Here is a 17,541-nt window from a genome sequence, read left to right as displayed (position 1 = left end):
TCAGTTATTGGCTCGAATGGGAGCTGGGACAGGCCACAGTCACAACAGAAAGCGTGTACTCAAACTATACGTTATCGTCCTGTATGATAACAAAGGCGCCTTTGGCCCTGCAAGCACAGCTGTATTTCTTCCTGTACTACAGTAATAAGTCTTTTTGCTAGCACCTGATAAAATACTGGCTCCAGAAGCACTGGCAAACATATGATGGCAGGTAATAGAAACCCTTGTGTTATCCATCATTACAAGTTTAATAAAATCTACCCAGAATATAAGCTGTTGATAAACGATTAGGAAAGCTGCATCAATAGCTATCTCTCTTTTTCATCGAACTGTCTTGTATTAAAGCTTTCTTGGAGGAAAGGAAAAAACACCTTTATCTGATTCCCTATCGACACAAAACCTGGATGCACAATATTATGTTCTTCTTTTTAGGGTGAAAATCTGAACAATCTGATGGGGCGACACGCATGTGCAGAATGATTTTTATTTAGTATATCAAAATGGAACAGCAAATGCATCAGATCGGAGCAGTTACTGGCCTTGTTTTAAAGTGCACATTACTGTGGTTCATCAGCAACTCTGTGGTGGTAACAAGTTTTACTGCAGAATGCCATCCTGTTATTGCCTAGAGATACCAGTTTCATTTCATAGCCTCTTTTCAAGTAATTAGAAAAATCTAATAAAAAAGGAAAAAAGAACGTAACACACATTTATTAGGCACACTGGGTGGTCAGCTCAGGTTGAAACGTGAGCCAGTAATTCCTGCTTAATGATAGAAGGAGAGCGTTACAGTTACCTAGGTAACTGATATATTTAAATGACTTTTCTGACAATATACACTGCACTATAACGTTGAAAGGTGATGTTCTGGATACCAGCAGTCTAGAGGCTAGAAGCAGGATAAATTAGTCACAGTGCACATCTCCACTACCATGCCTAGACTGCTGCAGGTATATGAGCTAGTTTGGTATCTCTACAAGACAGAACAGCACACAATATAGACATCCCCTGAAACCTTTTAATATGTTGAATGCTTCCCCTCTTCTACCCATAGAGGGTGCTAACCTGGTCTTCATTCCAAGGTTATTATTACAGTAATAGTATTATAGAAGAAACCAGGCATCTCAACCAAGCTGGCATCCCACTGTGACTTGACAGAATGGAAAAGAATCTGAGCTTGAAAGAGCTGAAAATCAAAATTAGAAAAGAGGCCTTTCTTCTTTTTGAGAGGTACCTAGAATGAATAATACATGTAGATTTTCTCAAGAGATGCAATGGATAGCATGATCATTTAAGTTATCACAGATCCTTATCATGAAAGGCAATAATAATTTAAAAAGACACAATAGCAACTTAATCACTTAACGAATTAGGTGTTTCAGGGCAAAAATGAATGTCTGCAAAAAGCCCTAGGAGGAATGTTTCAGGCTAATGAAGGAAGTCGGAAAGAAGGATGAATTATTTCTTAAATGCTTCTTAGTAATGCATAACTGAATTGCTACAATGCATTTTAGTACAGGAATTCTAAGCTAAAAAGAACTCTAAGCTCAACTCAGTGGTAAATGTTTATTAGAAAATGATTTTTAACATAAATGATCTCCATACTACTTGGATCCACTGACAAGAATTTAATCACTTGCTTCAGACACTGAGCCGGTTACACTCAGTAAAATACCAAATATAAAACCTTGTTGGTGCTCTAAAATGTCTATCTTGCTAAAGCTTAGCAAAAACAACTGGAAAAAATAGTATTAGAGAGATTGGTCTCCGACTGCCAATCTGTAACAAAGAGACCCACATAACTTGGATTTAGAAGGATGTAATAAAAATGAACAAGACAAAAAGCTGTACATTTCTTTGATGAACAGCAATGCTTTGCCAAGAAATTAAAGTCCAAAATTTACACAGAAGTTCAAGTAATGGCAGCCAAATACAACAAGAAATGGCATTCTGAAATATCCCTAGACAGGTTAATTTTAAAAGGCTTACAGAAAATAAACTGAAGATTTCATTCAGGCAGGTGAAACTTCACAGTTAAGGCAAAACAATATCTAGACACATTTCTAGACAGAATAGGATTTTTGTTTTGGAAGGTAGGAACTGGTTTGGTAGCTTTGGACTAACATTCTTTAAACTAAGAGATCTGTTTCATTACCCGTGCTCCATCACTGGAATTTGCCATTTCACCTGATTTTCCCTTTCTCCACGTACCTTCTGCAGGAGTTCAATTTCCTGCTGTTTTGCGTTGAGAACAGCCAAGGCTTGCTCATGCTCTAACTCCAGCTGTTGCCGCCGTTCAGCAGCCTCTCGCATATGCTGTTTCAAAGGAAGGAAGACCAAACTATCAGGAGATTTCAACATACTCCACCTGCAACGAAGCATGCTGACATGCTGGGGCAGGCAGATGTTCATCTCAACATAAAACCTCTCTGATTTCACTGATAGGCAAAAGGCAAACTGGATAGGATTTCAGTTCAGTCAGTCCTTAGAAACATATTGCCACTGTGAACTCAGGCATTTTGGTAATAACCTCTGTTAGGAGTTATGACTGTTTATCATCGCTAGCAATGTGGCCTCCGTGATGTACAAATGAGTAGTTCCTATTGTATTCAGTAGGAGGCAGAGCTGATACACACTTACATATGATGTTGCGCTGAAAAAAATTAGCTTGACAATTCCCCAACTGACTCTTTATTTAGGATATGATTTTGAGATTTGTGTTGCAAATTATGACCCCCAAGAAATAGTTTACTAGTCCTAATCTATAACTATTATTTATAGTAAATTACACAGAGCAAAATTAAAACAGGTGGATTTGGATAGAAGTGACTACACAGTACTGAAAAACAACTTTTAAAGAACACTTGCTGCTAATGATGCAAAGCAATATGAGGCAAAGTTCTTAGGAAGAGTGCAAGCTGAACAACGTCAAGATATCCTTTGTAGATAGAAGGCTTTTTCATTACAGGTTAATATTATTCTGCCCAATCTCATTATACTTTCAAACACTCTGTTTAATAAATGGGAATTAGGAAAGAACCCTTTATAGATTTTGATCTCTTCCCTGGTGAGGCTGGTATTACAGATTTTTATTTTCCAAACTACATATTCTCCCCGTAATACTCTCAGAGCAGAAGCGCAATTCCTTATCTGCAGCACCAGGGTTATTACGCAGAAACCTATTAGGAATCAGCACTTGGGAACACAAATACATGGCTGCAATTGAGTAGAGTAAGCTAAAATACCTGGTCCTGTGTACAAGAGAATATTTTATCCAAGCATATTGCTAACCTCTAATGAGCCGTTACTCTGTGCTACATATTACTAATAACAAAGAGGGGTAGTAAAGTGAGGCTTGCTTCTCTCAATCGCAGCATGTTTGCAAAGGAAACAGAAATGTTCCCAGTACTCCATTTGACCTCTGCTTGGAGTTTATTTTCATTTGAGGTGTTGGTTAAAAACAAAATATTTCATCAAAGATTTTTCCAACTCTGTAGTTTTGACTCTCAGTTATAGCTTGTTTTCTGAGGAGTTTTCTGAGGATTTAATATTTTGGCTGTAGACATTTCTGAACTGTGCATATTGTACAAAAGTTAATTGGATCTGTTCATGGGTAATATCTATTCTCAGTATTTAATAATGACCAAAAACTGTGGTCTCAATTCTCAACTCATCTGAATGAACATAATCTATTTTACTCACTAGAATTACTCATGATTTAAATTAGTATGAAACTACATTTACTGAGTTCAGCAGCTTCCATCAAGTCTCATGTAAAATTTGACACTGATAGAGTCTCATCATATTTCTTATATTCAAGAAATGGTTGGGCAATCAAGCAATTCTCACACTGCAAATCTGTAAAACCATTAATTATCACCAAAAAAAAGGTCTCTCTTCACTCTCCAAAGATTTAGTACCAGATTTGGCATAGCATATTTTGATATTGTTAAATTCTTACTACTTTTACAAAAGCTACTACAGCACTTTTATAGTCCTCTGCAAAGATCAGTAAATAATTACTACAGTGACCCTACAATGAATCCACAATATGAAAGGAACGGACACACTGCGATGCAGGAACTGTGATTCTCCTCAGCATTTAATTTCTCTCAGTTTCCTAAAATCTGCATTTGATAGTCTGCGATTCACATATTTTAAGGCCAGAAAGGACCATTTGGTCATCTGCGCTAACCTAAAAGTATCTTACAGTCATTTTAGCACCGTCGTGTTCTACTTAGTATTTAAAGCAGCAAGGATCTCTTCACCCCAACATCTGTCCATCCCCTGGCACAGCAATTAAATCTCCCCCAAACCAGAAACCATTTGCCCCCCTCCCACCCCGCTCACAGGTCGGTTCTGTCTGCAATTCTGTTTTGCACCTCCTATTCTCATATCAGCTGCTGCCCTTGCTTCTTCCAAGCCCGGGGGGAAGAGGTTTGGGGAGTGGAGGAGGACTGCAGATAGCATTAGAACAGCAGGAGGGAAGCGCTGAGCTGCTGAATTCTTCCTGCTTCTTCCTCCCTCCTCTAATAGACTTGTGAAGAGGAGACGAAAACTATACTTCATGGAGCAATTCTGATCCAGTGCCCTTCCCGCATAGGTGGGCCGGGAGGGAAAGGTAGCCAGTTAGCACAGGTTTTATCCTAGTCAGAGAGAAAACTAAAACCACAAATCTCAATAATTAAAGCATCCTGAAATTTTACTTCTGAGCAACTGCACCCTGTCGCAATGTAAGCACTAGATTTTTAGTCTAACCAGAGCAGGATGGAGCTTATAGTGTTTGTTCTATCTGAACATTAAACGTTTTTCATTAAAAACCTCACATTATCAGAATTTTATCTTTAAGAGGCAGGGTTGAAGTCTTGCCCATTAAGACATTTGGAAGTTGCTATTCTAGGGCTTTAGAGGTGGCCATAGATTCCTGCAACATTTGACAGCTTCCGGATTGAACTCCATGATGACCACATCGCCATGGGTTTGCACAGGTGGTGGCAATCCTTTTGCACAAGCAATCACTGTCCTTAATGTGAGACAAGTTAGAACTTTCTTAACATGTAAATTTGTACTTCCCTTTTCCCAGCCTTTCTAGGGGGTCTATTATGTTGTTCTAATATCAGAAAGCAAACCCACATCTAAAAGAGCATAGAGCAATAGGGTAAAGACTTTATATTTTAAAACAATTGGCAAATAACGTTCTATCCTTCAAAACAGTGTGAAGAGGAGTCCTTTTAGTATATCTTTCAGATCAAAAATCCTGCTAGGCAGCAGAGAATGACCTGGGGACATCACAGATTTCTTTGTTTTCTTTAAGAGCTAGGCAGCTCTGTAGTATAAACTGTTTCTGAAAAGGTACTTTAAGGACCCTGCTCAGAAACAGATCTAGTTTTTCCAGCTTCCTCAAGGGTAGCAGTGGGATTTGACAATGACCATCCTAGCCCCAACCCTTTCACTGGAAGCACTGTATTACCTACAGCAGGAAAAAAAAACCAAACCCACACAAACAAAAAAATCCATTCTTTCCAACAGCAGTCTTTTACAGTTCTAAAAGGTATAAATGGAAAATGTTAGAAGAAACTCAAATGGCTTTCAAGTACCAATGTCTTGTTTATGAGACAGAAGTCACACGTGACACGAAATGAGGAACAAATTTAATTCTCACCAAAGTATTCTTATCAAAGGACTTGTCGTCTGCTATTGCACACTATTACAGTGGAATGAATGGGAAAAGATGGCCAAACACATCAGGAAATCAGAACTGTTCTGTGTGAGAGGCAGTGAGGAGATTTTCAGAAGTTTGCCAATTCAGCACTTTTTCATCTTGCCTTTTCACCTTTGTTGCTCTATCCTGAGAACACAGAAAGTATAACTAAATTTCTCTTTTGACAGGGAAACTAGGCCAAGTATTTCTCAAAACTTTCATGCAGTGGGAAAGCTATAAACTATTTTTCAAACTAATATGGAGACACACATGAAATACACAATTAACTACATCTGTTTGTGCATGCTTTAGTGCCAAAAAGGAGATTAAGGATTTCCAGTCTGTTCAAGGTACTCTGCCAGTTCAGAAGAGTTCTAATCAAGGGCCAGAACTCAACCATGCCACTTGGTAGGGAGATACAAAGCAAAAAGATATCCCTAGTCCAAAGAGCTTACAATCAAAATACATGGAAGAAATAATGAGCGGATACAGACAAACAAGAAGGATGCACAAAAAGCCCCTGAAATCCAACAACAAAAGCAAAACAAAACTAAAACCCTATATTACTTAACATTAAAAGCCAGGGTCTCTATATCCACTGGACAATTTTAGTTTCAATGAAGGAAAACTTTTGAAGGAGCTTTAAGTAAACCAGTGAGATTTATAGAATGCTTCTCCCAAGTGCATTGAAAGTGTTATTTCAGTAGCAGTGAAGCAACTTCTACCAAATAATCAGATTCAGCTCTTCTACAGAATAAATCTGGAGGGCTCATTAAGTCAAGTGCCAGTAGATACTCGGATTAAACTTTGGGTTAGAGAAGATGAAAAACAAGCTGCTATTTGACAGTCTATCAAAAAGGTTCAGCACTGGATCAATCTTCCATTCTAATCAGACAAACACACCCTTCATTTTTCTGGCCTGTGTGAAGCACAGACAAGTGTTTATAAGTGTTTTCTCTCTCAAAATTTGTCACTGTCGTCCTCAGCAATGCAATGATTTTTTTTTCTTTGCATAACCTTAGTTATTTAACGGTCTTCAAGGCATGTTCATGACAATTTTTCATGTCACAGCTTCCATATTTGCTACAACTAAGGGAACTTAGGAACAGCTGCCCATTCAATACAGTTTGTGTTTCTACCATATCACATTCCTCTTTGCTTCTGGCTCCTTCTACCCCATCACAGTGGACACCAGCTTGTTGTCTGTAAGGAACCTTTAAGAGCCCTCACCACCAGTCCTGATCCACCTGTCAGGTTTGGTTTATCAAGTTACTGCTTTCATCATTTAATCAATGAATTGGGAATTTGGCTGTCTCCTAACAAAGCTTTTTCCTTCTCACCACGGGAACTTTTTTCCACTTTGTTTCTACATATACAAATTATTGCCCCCTTGCCTTAGCTTGGCAAGCGATAAGCTGTTGATTCCATTTTCCCCACTTAATTTTACTCCTACTCTACCCTCTCACCTCACTTCCCCATTGCTAGATCCAACCAGTTGATTATGCTATTTCATAGAATCAATCTGCCACATGGCATTATGCACACTAGCCAGGCAAGCAGGAGCAGGACATCTTCAACCACACAGCGAAACCTGTACTGAAGGATACACTTATGATTAAAAATACACTAATGCATTTTTTTAAGTTGAAAAGGAAGCACCAAGTTGGTGAACATGTGAAAACAACCATGTATCTAGAAAACAAGCACGGCTCAACACTAACATAGTAAGCTTCTCTGGACTTCTCTGGAAGCATGTTAACAGAAAGGTAGTGATACACCAGGCTCTAAGTTCTTTTTAATAAGACCTCTCTAATAATGGTTTTGCAATCCCTTCCTCACAACGGGATGTGCTCTGCACAGGTTGTAGGAATTGTGACCAACAGTTTGTTTCACAAGGCCACAATGACAGTGAATCAAGCCAGACCGGGCAGACAGAGCCTTCTCTAAAGTGAAATATTTCAAAAGCTGTTCGTATTTTCTTCATCAGCAGTCACTTCTCATCCTTTTCTTCTCGTCTTGATTCACATCCAGTAACTAACTGTTACTGTTGTTGATAAAGGTTTCCAAAGATATCTCTCTTCCTGATAGTTAAAGATCCCTCATAGATACTTTGTCTACTGTACTCCATATTATCTGCCTTAACTAGTAGGGGCATTCAGGCCCCTAGTTTGCAATGTACTTATGTTTCTGTGACTCACTGTACAAACAACATGAATGTTAAACAAGTAATAAAATTACTGGATTATTGGAATTCACAGCATTATACATACCTTTAGGACCTGCTCTAAGTTCTCCAGCTTGGCTTGGAGCTGGTGTTTTTCCTTTACAGCCAAATCTCGTTCTTTGGTCACTCTGATAAGGGTTTCTCTAAGATGTTCATAGTCTGATTTCACCTAGAAAAATAAAAATGGGATTACTCCCTGAGCAGATAATTAACCAAGGGAAAAACACATCTGACACAAGCAACACTTCTCCATGTGAAAATGAAAATAGGAAAAATTTGAAAGAAAAAAGGAAAGAACTATATAAAAATAGTCAGAAGGGAAAAGTTCAATAAGGAAATTGTGTGCATCTCATACATGCATGCATGAAACGCACATTTTCTTTGGACAAGGACTACAATCTGACAACCAAATTGTAATTCTGCATAAGCTTAAGTAAAAAAGCTAAACAAATATACTACTTAACTTACAAAATAAATAATAATCAAACAATTTCTAATTTCTCTGGATCTCAGGGGTGTCAGAGATGCGTGTACTATTTAAGAGATCTGCATGTATACATAGAAACATAACTCACACATTGTATGTTTTCCTGGACTATTCTTTAGTATAAGTTGACTTCAGAATAAAATCAAAAATTAAAATAATATATATGATCTGCCTGTGCTAAAAAGTAATATTTGAAATCAGTTTCTCTTCAATTCAAAAATATGCATTCTTATGCAACAAAACTCTTGCTCTCCCTTCAAATATTTGGATATAGCAGGTTTTAAAGAATCAGTTACTCACCAAATAGGATTTGTTTTCCTATTTAATTTACTTGGTGCTAGCTTAACCATTTCAGTATGACTAACTCTTTTTATACAGGATTTTCTGAATCATCAGTGATAGCGATCTGTTTATTTCATAAATACATACATACAGAAAATACGAAAATGTGATATTAAACTACCTTATGCTGCCATGGAAAAGTTCTCTCTCTTGAATTCAGATCAGTTGAAGACCTGATTTCTTATTCCAAAGCATTCTGTCAGTTTATATACCATACTTATATATAACCATAGGATTTTTATAGCTTGCATCATATCAAAAATTGCAACTTTTACATTTACATTTTACATTTACAACCACCAGTACTAAACACCTGGGTAAAAAATGTTTATATACCACTACAAAAATAATGCTCTTCCCTTCCTTGCAATGGTGATAGGAGGTTAGAAAGTAAAAAAGGGCCATAATATTTTTAGTGAACAATGTTCCAGGCAGCACCTGTTTTCCTTTGTTAACTGCAAATCAGAAACATAAACAATGCTGGCAGGATTACTGAGTAAGGAAAGGCAAAGCAGTAGGAAGCATTGGGAAAATGCGCAGGTTTTAATCTTGGTGCAGCTCATCTTTCCTTCTAAACTCAGTCAAGGAAGTGACAAGTTCTTTTTTTCCACTTAATTAGTGTAATCTCATTTTTTTAAAGAACCAAGGGCATTAAGCAATCTCCAACACTGGTATCTCCTAGAGGATTTCCAAAGGGACGTTTTGGAAACGAACTCAGCCTTTCTATTTGCCTTCTGGCTCCAGTTTGTTAACTTGCAAATTCTGCTACGGACCAAACAATCTAAATTGCTCCAGTCAGCCCTAGTATTCATCTTTGTAAGGAGCTTTTTAGAGTGCAGTGGACTAGAAAAAAAAAGAGGAAAATGGAACAAATCATGTTTTCACAAGAACTACAATTATTGTCAACCTCAGGATTTTTTCTACACAGATTTTTCTTCTTCTTTTCCCGCATTTCTTTATAACTAAGGAAACTATTAAACAATGGATTTTCAGAATCTGTTGACTTCCTGCATCCTTTGTATTGTATTTCACTGCTCAGATCATTCAATGTATATTGTTGGAGAATAATGGAGCGGAAAAACGAAGCAATGAGGTATCGCCATCAACAACACAGGTTTGTTTTGTCTGTGGTTCTCAGTTAATTTACTGAAGATGAATGAAATCAAAGGTTTTGAACAAGTTTCAATAAAAGATCACTTTCCTCAGGCTTCAGTTTTTCCTGTCTCTAAAATAGATGATACTGACTGACTACCTTTGTAAAGATTTTCTAAAACTTACTAGTCATTGTAGCCTAAATATTTTGGGGAACTAGTGAGCATGGTACCTTTCTGCTATGTGTTTTTTCCAGTTGGCAGCGAAGGAGCTACAGGCTACAAACAGTACCTACAAGACTGACGATGTGATTTAGAAAAGATATGAATTACAAATGGGTAGAACTGTAGTTGTTTTACACATCTCAGGATCTTTCATTCAGGATCTCAAAGCACAGCAGCCAGATTAGCTAAAGTTTAGGAACAACTGCCTTTACCAACCGCCTTCTGGTAATTACCCTTGCTCTACCCAGCCATACTCGTGACTCTCCGTACTTCCACAGGGCATTCCTGTCAGGACCTGCTTGCTCCTGGTGAAGACTCTGCAGCACAGACAATACTGTGATAAAGGTATTTATAGAACCCGTAAGGCAGCATAAAACTTGAACTGAATGATCTCTCCAGCAGGCTGTTTAAGAACATATGGGCATACACAAACCTGAATTACACACAGAACACATCAAAATATCAAAGTTCCCAGTAGCAAAAAAGTTGACCTAAATAGAGTGCCATCCTAAACCGTTCCAATTTAATGAGAGAAACACAGGGAACATTTTGATCTGTGATGACTCTCTGTTCAATGCATCAACCAATTTCCTTTCCAACCCATACCTTCCCAGTTAGTAAATTTGCCCTCATCTGAGCCAATTATGAAGGCCAGAACATTGCTAAAGTGTCTTCCACGTTCTGAACTCTTAAATCCAGAAACTAGTTACCAGAAAAACAAACCAGCAGTTTATTTCATTGGTGAAAGGGTCCATCAGCCAACTAGCGAAAGACGACACTCTTTCTGTGTCAAATACAGTTTTCTTTAACTGATACGCCTAGACTGGAAAATGTTCTCTGCCACTCACAATTTCCTATGTTGTACGTAAATCACAAGTATCGAACTTTAAATACTGTGCCTGGCATATAGAAAAGCAACCTAAAACCCACTCTTTGCCTTAATCCTAGATTTAGTGATCTGCCAACTTCTCATGCAACTGAAATGGCTAAGAAAATATAATTTACAAACTATCAGTAAAATGTTATGTTTTCAGGTTTTTTTAGAAATAACTTCTGAGCATATAATGTCGACTCTATTTTCATATAAAAACACCTGCCCATATATACTCAGAAGAGCAGGGAAACGAATCAGAGCCCAGCATCTGGATGTTGCTTCTACCAGCACAACGTTCTTTTGCAAGCACTCCGCTCCCGGCATGCAACTTCGCCCCTCCTGCGCAGAGTGCCAAAACAAAACCGTGTGCAACTGAAGTACAATTTAAGCCTTATTTTGAGGATTTCAAGTTAGGACAGCCTTGTACCTGCTCTTTTCTAGGTTCAAACTTCAGCAACTGCACTGTATAATAAATAAGCAAGAGTTTTATCTGTGCTACATAATAGAATAGATATACACTCCTGCAACCCCATTTTCTTGGAGCAAGTGGGCCTGTTTTTCTAAAACTGTTCTCACTGGGGAAACAGAATAAATTATTCTGGACAGGTTTTCCCTTTCAGTGCTTTCTCCCTCTGTCAGAATTCTTCCCAGACTTCAACATGCAGTAGTTTCAGAGTTTCACACTTTCTGAAATAGTACAAAGTAACCCGAAGTGCACAATCTATCTTCAACCTCATTTTATGTGTGGTAAAAAAAATGCAAGTCATTCCCTCAAAACACCTGCTGTGCAATCCAGAACACACAGATTTGTTAACCTAAAGTACGCTGCAAAGATCCTCATCTCCTGCATATTTTTAAAGTTGCCAAAGGCAAAGGGGTATACATAAAGGAAGGCTTTATGATACTAAACAGTGCAGGAATCCAGAATTGTTGCAAAGTGCCTTTCATAGTATTTCATATATTTGAAGAAACAAACATCCATAATATGACAAATTCTGACCCTATGATAGTAAAAGGTAATTTTACCACTAACTCCACTTAGGTTGACATTTCACTTTTATATTTTAAATTGCTTTTACCAGGTTGTTCAACATATCTCAAGTTGTCTACTTGTGTAGGAGACAAACTTTATCTATAATAAAATGTAGATATTGCATAGTTCCTCACCTTCTGATAATAAAAGAAGGTTAATATTTCTAGTGTCACAAGTGTACTGAGCCTTCACTGCATTAATACTGCATGTTATATCTGTGTCAGCTAGAATACAAAACTGCCTAAGTAAGATTCGTTATCCTTATGTGCCTAGTGCAGTAAACAGTAAGGGTGATGTATAAGCAACAATAAAGAGAAGAGAAAAGCACTGGAAGAGGGAGAAATTCTAGACAGATGGATGAATAAAATTAAGTGATGCTGTGATCCACATGGTTTCCTTCTATCATAAAAAATTATTACACTGCTTATTTATATAAAAACAATTTACATTCTTCACCAAACTTGAAACAGGAAATTTCAGGTCTGCTTGGATACCAGGTGCCACACACAAAATGCAGAGTACATGCATAACCACCTTTGAATCTTAGTAATTTGCCCCATTTGTCTCAGGGACCAAATAAGACCTTCTTTGGTCTGGAATTTCAACACTGGGCTAACTCTATGCTTCGGACACGTCAGAGATATCGAAACATGCAGTTATCACTGTTTTGTGCGTTTCGGAGATGGGCTTTTCATCAGAGCCTACGTGAGTTATGGCTGTTCTGATGGGAGTGAGGTTGCTGAGCAACTCACTTAAACCCTGTAGAAATCCCAGATTGGAGTTTTATTTTTAGCTAAATGTAACCCTGTAAAGTGGCTGGTTCATGATATTTCTTCCTTCCACTGTGTGCATATGTGGTGAGGTTAAACACATCAGCACCTCCTCCCATACTACTCACGCCATGCAGTGTTTGCCACAGATATAATCTCTACAGTCAGAAAGATACCAAAAAAAAAAAAAAAGAAGAAGAAGAAAAATGCTTCCTATTAAAGCAGTTTTTCTATCACGACCTGGAATAGCTGAGACATGGAGTTATGCCACCTGCCACGCTACAGGGGAAATGACAACTGCTCAGCAGAATTTTGGACATATACTGCTGAAAAACAGCATTTCAACATTTTATTGAGAAATTAAAAAATGCAAAGGAAAAATGCACAGTGGAAGGAAGCCAAAAAATGTTAGATAAAACCCATTTCCATCAGTGTTATTTATTTATTTATTTATAGGAAAAAAGGAGAATTTTCCAGTCAACTCTCTTAAAAATCACTGGAAAAGGCTTCTTTTTACCAAAGCCTAATACCAATTTACAATACTAAAAAATGATGCATCAGAGTATTAATGCATCCCTATAAAGATTATCAGTGGGTTCAAAATTTAAAGTAACATTTGTTCATTAAAAAAAAATTTTGTAAACTATTTTTCATTAAAATATTTTATGTACTCAAGCAAAAACAAGCAAAGAAGAAAAACGACTATACATTCTACTTTCATCCACTCGGCAGCCTGATTTCTCTAACAAGTGCATGCATGCATTCTATGCTCGTGATGTTACCTGGTCATATTGCAGTGCTTTGTGGGACACACTTGCATACTGAAGGCTCAGGCGATTCTTTTCTTGCACAGCATCCTTCAGTTCATTTTCCTAGAACACAGGTAAAGGGTGTTACATATCATGTATCTTCATTATGTTACATCCTATTAAGTGCTAAAGGAAGCAATATTTTGCATTATTTGGTATTAACAAACTATTATGAGTAATAACAGGCACAAAGCCAGAGGCGCTGAAGATGCAGAAGCAGCAGACGAGCTTGCAATTACAGTCAGCTCTACCATAAAACCACATTTTTTCAGTAGCTGATCTGATTAAAGATGTGCAGACAAGGGGAGGTGACCTGACATCACAGGTCTGGTGTCTGTAAAAATATCTCCCTGTGGTTGCAACAAAGAGCTCAAACCTGGCTGCCTCTCTTAGAGCTGGGAGAAGACTTGGCTCCCAGAAAAAAGCAATGCTCTCAAACTTAGGTGATCACAAGGCATTTTGAGGCCGAAAGTCAACAACTAGAATACATAATTATTTACCTTTTTTTATATTTGTATAAACACTCCGTATATATTGTATATTTATTTATAATATATGTACATTTACACATTCAGATGGAATCATTTTTAGGATCTGGGTAGAGCATCTGTGTAATACAGTGGTAGGCAAATCGGAAATGCAAACTGATGTCAACAGATAAGTACTCTACCCTTAAACATCAGGGTATTATTTCAGCATCGAGTATATATCTTTATCTATTCATATGGCATTATAAGAAGGTGGAAAAAAATAAAATTCAAATATACAGTCAAAGGTCAAACTGAGGGGAAAAACACTTTCTTGCATCATACAAAAAAATTCATGGAGCTCAGGAAAAACAGCAGTGTCCACTGGTAGTTCTCAGAACCTCATTTTTGCATGAGTTTATGAAGATAGTTCTCTGAGAACAAATCTCTCATACCCATCACAAGGAAAGTGAGTACTGAAAACATTTCAGAAATTCATCGGATTTGACTGAAAGGTTGGGAGGACTCAGGGGAAAAGGTTACACACTAGCCAGACTGGGAATTTCCAACTAACTAGATTTTAATTGTTATATCAGTAGTAAAACTGAACTATCGCAACAATTCACTCCCCCTTCTCCCTCCCTGCTTTTTGAGTTAAAAAAACTAAAAAGCTCCACAACCAGTCATGCTGGGCAATGTGGAATCTTTCAACCTACAGCATTTCTATTCTACATTATCCCTTGAAAACTTTGCTTAGATTTGCCAAAAAACTATATTAAGATTTGTAAAACTCGCAAGCAAGACTGGACCCACTTTTGGGTGATTTGCAAAAATCCACATTATCAACAGAGCTCTCCAGAGCTCTTCTAATTCTGTTCAGGTCTTAAGAAAAACTGTTCAATTTAATTTCTCTATAAAATTCTCATTATGAAAAAAAATTTTAATTGATCATTTTTGGTTTACCAAATGTAGGCCCCCCAAAAGAGGAATTTTTAAATTCTAGTGTTTAAATATTTTTCACACTACTTGAATCAAAAAACTTGTTATTGTAAGCACACCATTTCCTAAATCACTTTCAACACTTTCTGCTTACAAGAGCCATATTCTGAATAGATGCATAGCATTTTCAACAAACCAAAATTGCTAAATTATTTATCTAAATTATTTTCTAAGCATCATTAGTTTTGAGCGTCAGAACTAACAAAGCTTATGGGTTTCTGCCTAATGGCTACTTGACTTTGATATCTAAGAAGGTGTGACCTCCAAATCAGGTTTTTGTTATATTGTACATGCAGCTTTTCCTTCAATGAATTACTTCTAAGATCAAACCTGATTAAAATTTAGCCACTGGCTTCAAAACTTATGGGGTCACATACACAGACAGTATGATCATATGAATCATAGGAAAGAAGATTAAAATGTCAGTTATATAAAACATCTCTCACAGAAAAGGACATTCTGAGATCTTCTAAGTGACAGTGATTTTGACATACCAATTCATTTTGCAGATAATATTCCATTTCTGACCACACTCGGAATGGCAGTCTGATAGCCACGTTTGAATGTAAACAAGGACAACAAAAATATTCAGTTCAGCTTAAGTAATGATGTATAAAGCACTATCATCTTACAGTATCAGAGTGTCTCAGGGTTTACTGGAAGCTGTCCTTTGACTACTAAATGTTAAGTGCTACTGCCATGAACTAAAACAAAAAAGACTGAAACTGCAGAATATTCAGTCTCCTAACTACAGATATACCTATTATCTCAGGCATAAGGAGCTCAGCAATTACGGTTTCTCAAGTTCTGTTAAATCTGTTGTTTAGGAAGCAATTAAAAGTGGCAGTCACACCCTGTGAGATGCTAGACACTTCTAAGGGCCAAAACAAGGAGAATTTCTTAGCTCATGTTACATTTTAATAGGTGTGAATTAAATCAGTAAATATTTTTACAGTATGAGCAAACTGTACTATACAGTTCCTTGGATATGCAAATAAATCATTGTACGCTATTAATTACTGGAAGCCATTTGTAAAACATTGTACATCTATTCTGAACTTTACAAGGGAAAAATAAGCTGCACTACCTGCTTTGAAACCCTTACAAATTAGACTGTACCCTGCAACACTTAAGCGAGGCCAGATTTAACATTGACTTTAATGAATAGGTTTGCATTTGTTGCAAATCAGTATTGCTCAGCTGACTTTAATGTGGAACAAGTGACAACAAGTTACAAGTTTTTAAATGGGGAGAGGAAGGGAAAGGAGAGGCAGAGTAACCGGCATGACTCTAAGCTGGCATGCTGCACGCCACACTTAAATTCTCCAGAAAGGAAACTGGTTTATGAGAGATAGCAGAGCAACTGGGGCTGGCTGCTAATCCTACCTGAAGAAAATGCCTTTTCCGATGCTATTTGCAAGGTTGAATGGAAGCAGGGCAGTAACCATCTCAGTTTCACTGGTCCTTAGTTATAAGTCTATTTCTGTTATGTTTCTGTTAATTTTAGTGGCAATACCTATGTTCCCTATCCCAACTAAATCCTTTAGGATCAAGAATCACCTGAAACTGTAAGAGGAACTACTGGCACATTTTTAGCCTAGAAAATATGAAGATAAAGAAAGAGACACAGCAACTAAGAAACCCAGAAGCAAAGGTCCATTTGTGCAGTATTTGCAATAAGGAAATAATGTATTCATAAGCATTATCAATGTGTTTCAAAGTGACATAAATACATGTACATCTATAATATTTAGATTGTTTGCTCTCAGAAGAAGCATTAGGAACAAATGATTCATCAATAGTCTTAGTAATGTGAGGTAAAGCCAGAAATTGAACCTAAGTCTCCTAAGTTTTAGCCAAGTTACTTTATCAGGTCTTCTATCCTGAAGATGATACATGTCATAATCACTGCCAACTCATAAATCTCCATATTAGTTTCAATCGTTTGTTGATCTGAGTCATCTGTCAACAAAAATAAACCCATACAGTAAGGGCTCTGACAGAAGAATTCTGGTAGATTTAGCTGCAATAGTTTAAATAGCTCCTGCATATTATTATTACTCAGGTTCTTCTGCAAAAGGCTACCAGAATGGCCATCTCTCTCATTTCTCTTCCACCTTGGTTTGCAGTCTAGCATTTTAGTCAAACTACTCATAAAGGTTTCAGCAACAGTGCCCATCGACAGAGTAAGTGGCTGTGGTATTTACAGACACTGACCCCTTCATTTGCCTGGTATAAGAGTGATAACCTCCAGCAAATGGACAGGTATCCAGCTGGGAACAGTTTTAAACCACTGCAGCTAAATCCACTAGAACTGATGTGTTAGATTCCTAACACATCTCAGTAATCATAGATAATAGTAATTTTTTCCTATCAAGTATCAAGGGATTGGGTTATTTTAAAGCTCTTTTGCTATCTCTGCAAGGATTGCAAGACAGAAATAACAATTATTAACTTTACTCAACTTCTTTAAAAGGTTTCTACAACTTCTGAGATGTGCCTAGGATTTTGGAACAATA

At 37.3% G+C, this 17,541-nt stretch overlaps 1 protein-coding gene across 1 annotated transcript in view; it reads right to left on the bottom strand.

The window, feature by feature from the left end:
• RIMBP2 (RIMS binding protein 2) overlaps positions 1-17,541 on the bottom strand; it is a 159,907-nt gene that overhangs the window by 56,338 nt on the left and 86,028 nt on the right. The window contains exons 4-6 of the mRNA XM_067307392.1: positions 13,530-13,619; positions 7,972-8,094; positions 2,212-2,316 (exon numbers count right to left, since the gene is read on the bottom strand). Coding sequence (XP_067163493.1) covers positions 2,212-2,316; positions 7,972-8,094; positions 13,530-13,619 — 318 coding nt within the window. The remainder of the gene's footprint in view (positions 1-2,211; positions 2,317-7,971; positions 8,095-13,529; positions 13,620-17,541) is intronic.

Source organism: Apteryx mantelli, chromosome 17 (genome assembly GCF_036417845.1).
Source record: "Apteryx mantelli isolate bAptMan1 chromosome 17, bAptMan1.hap1, whole genome shotgun sequence".
NCBI lineage: Eukaryota > Metazoa > Chordata > Aves > Apterygiformes > Apterygidae > Apteryx > Apteryx mantelli.
This window is presented reverse-complemented; position numbering and strand designations above follow the sequence as displayed.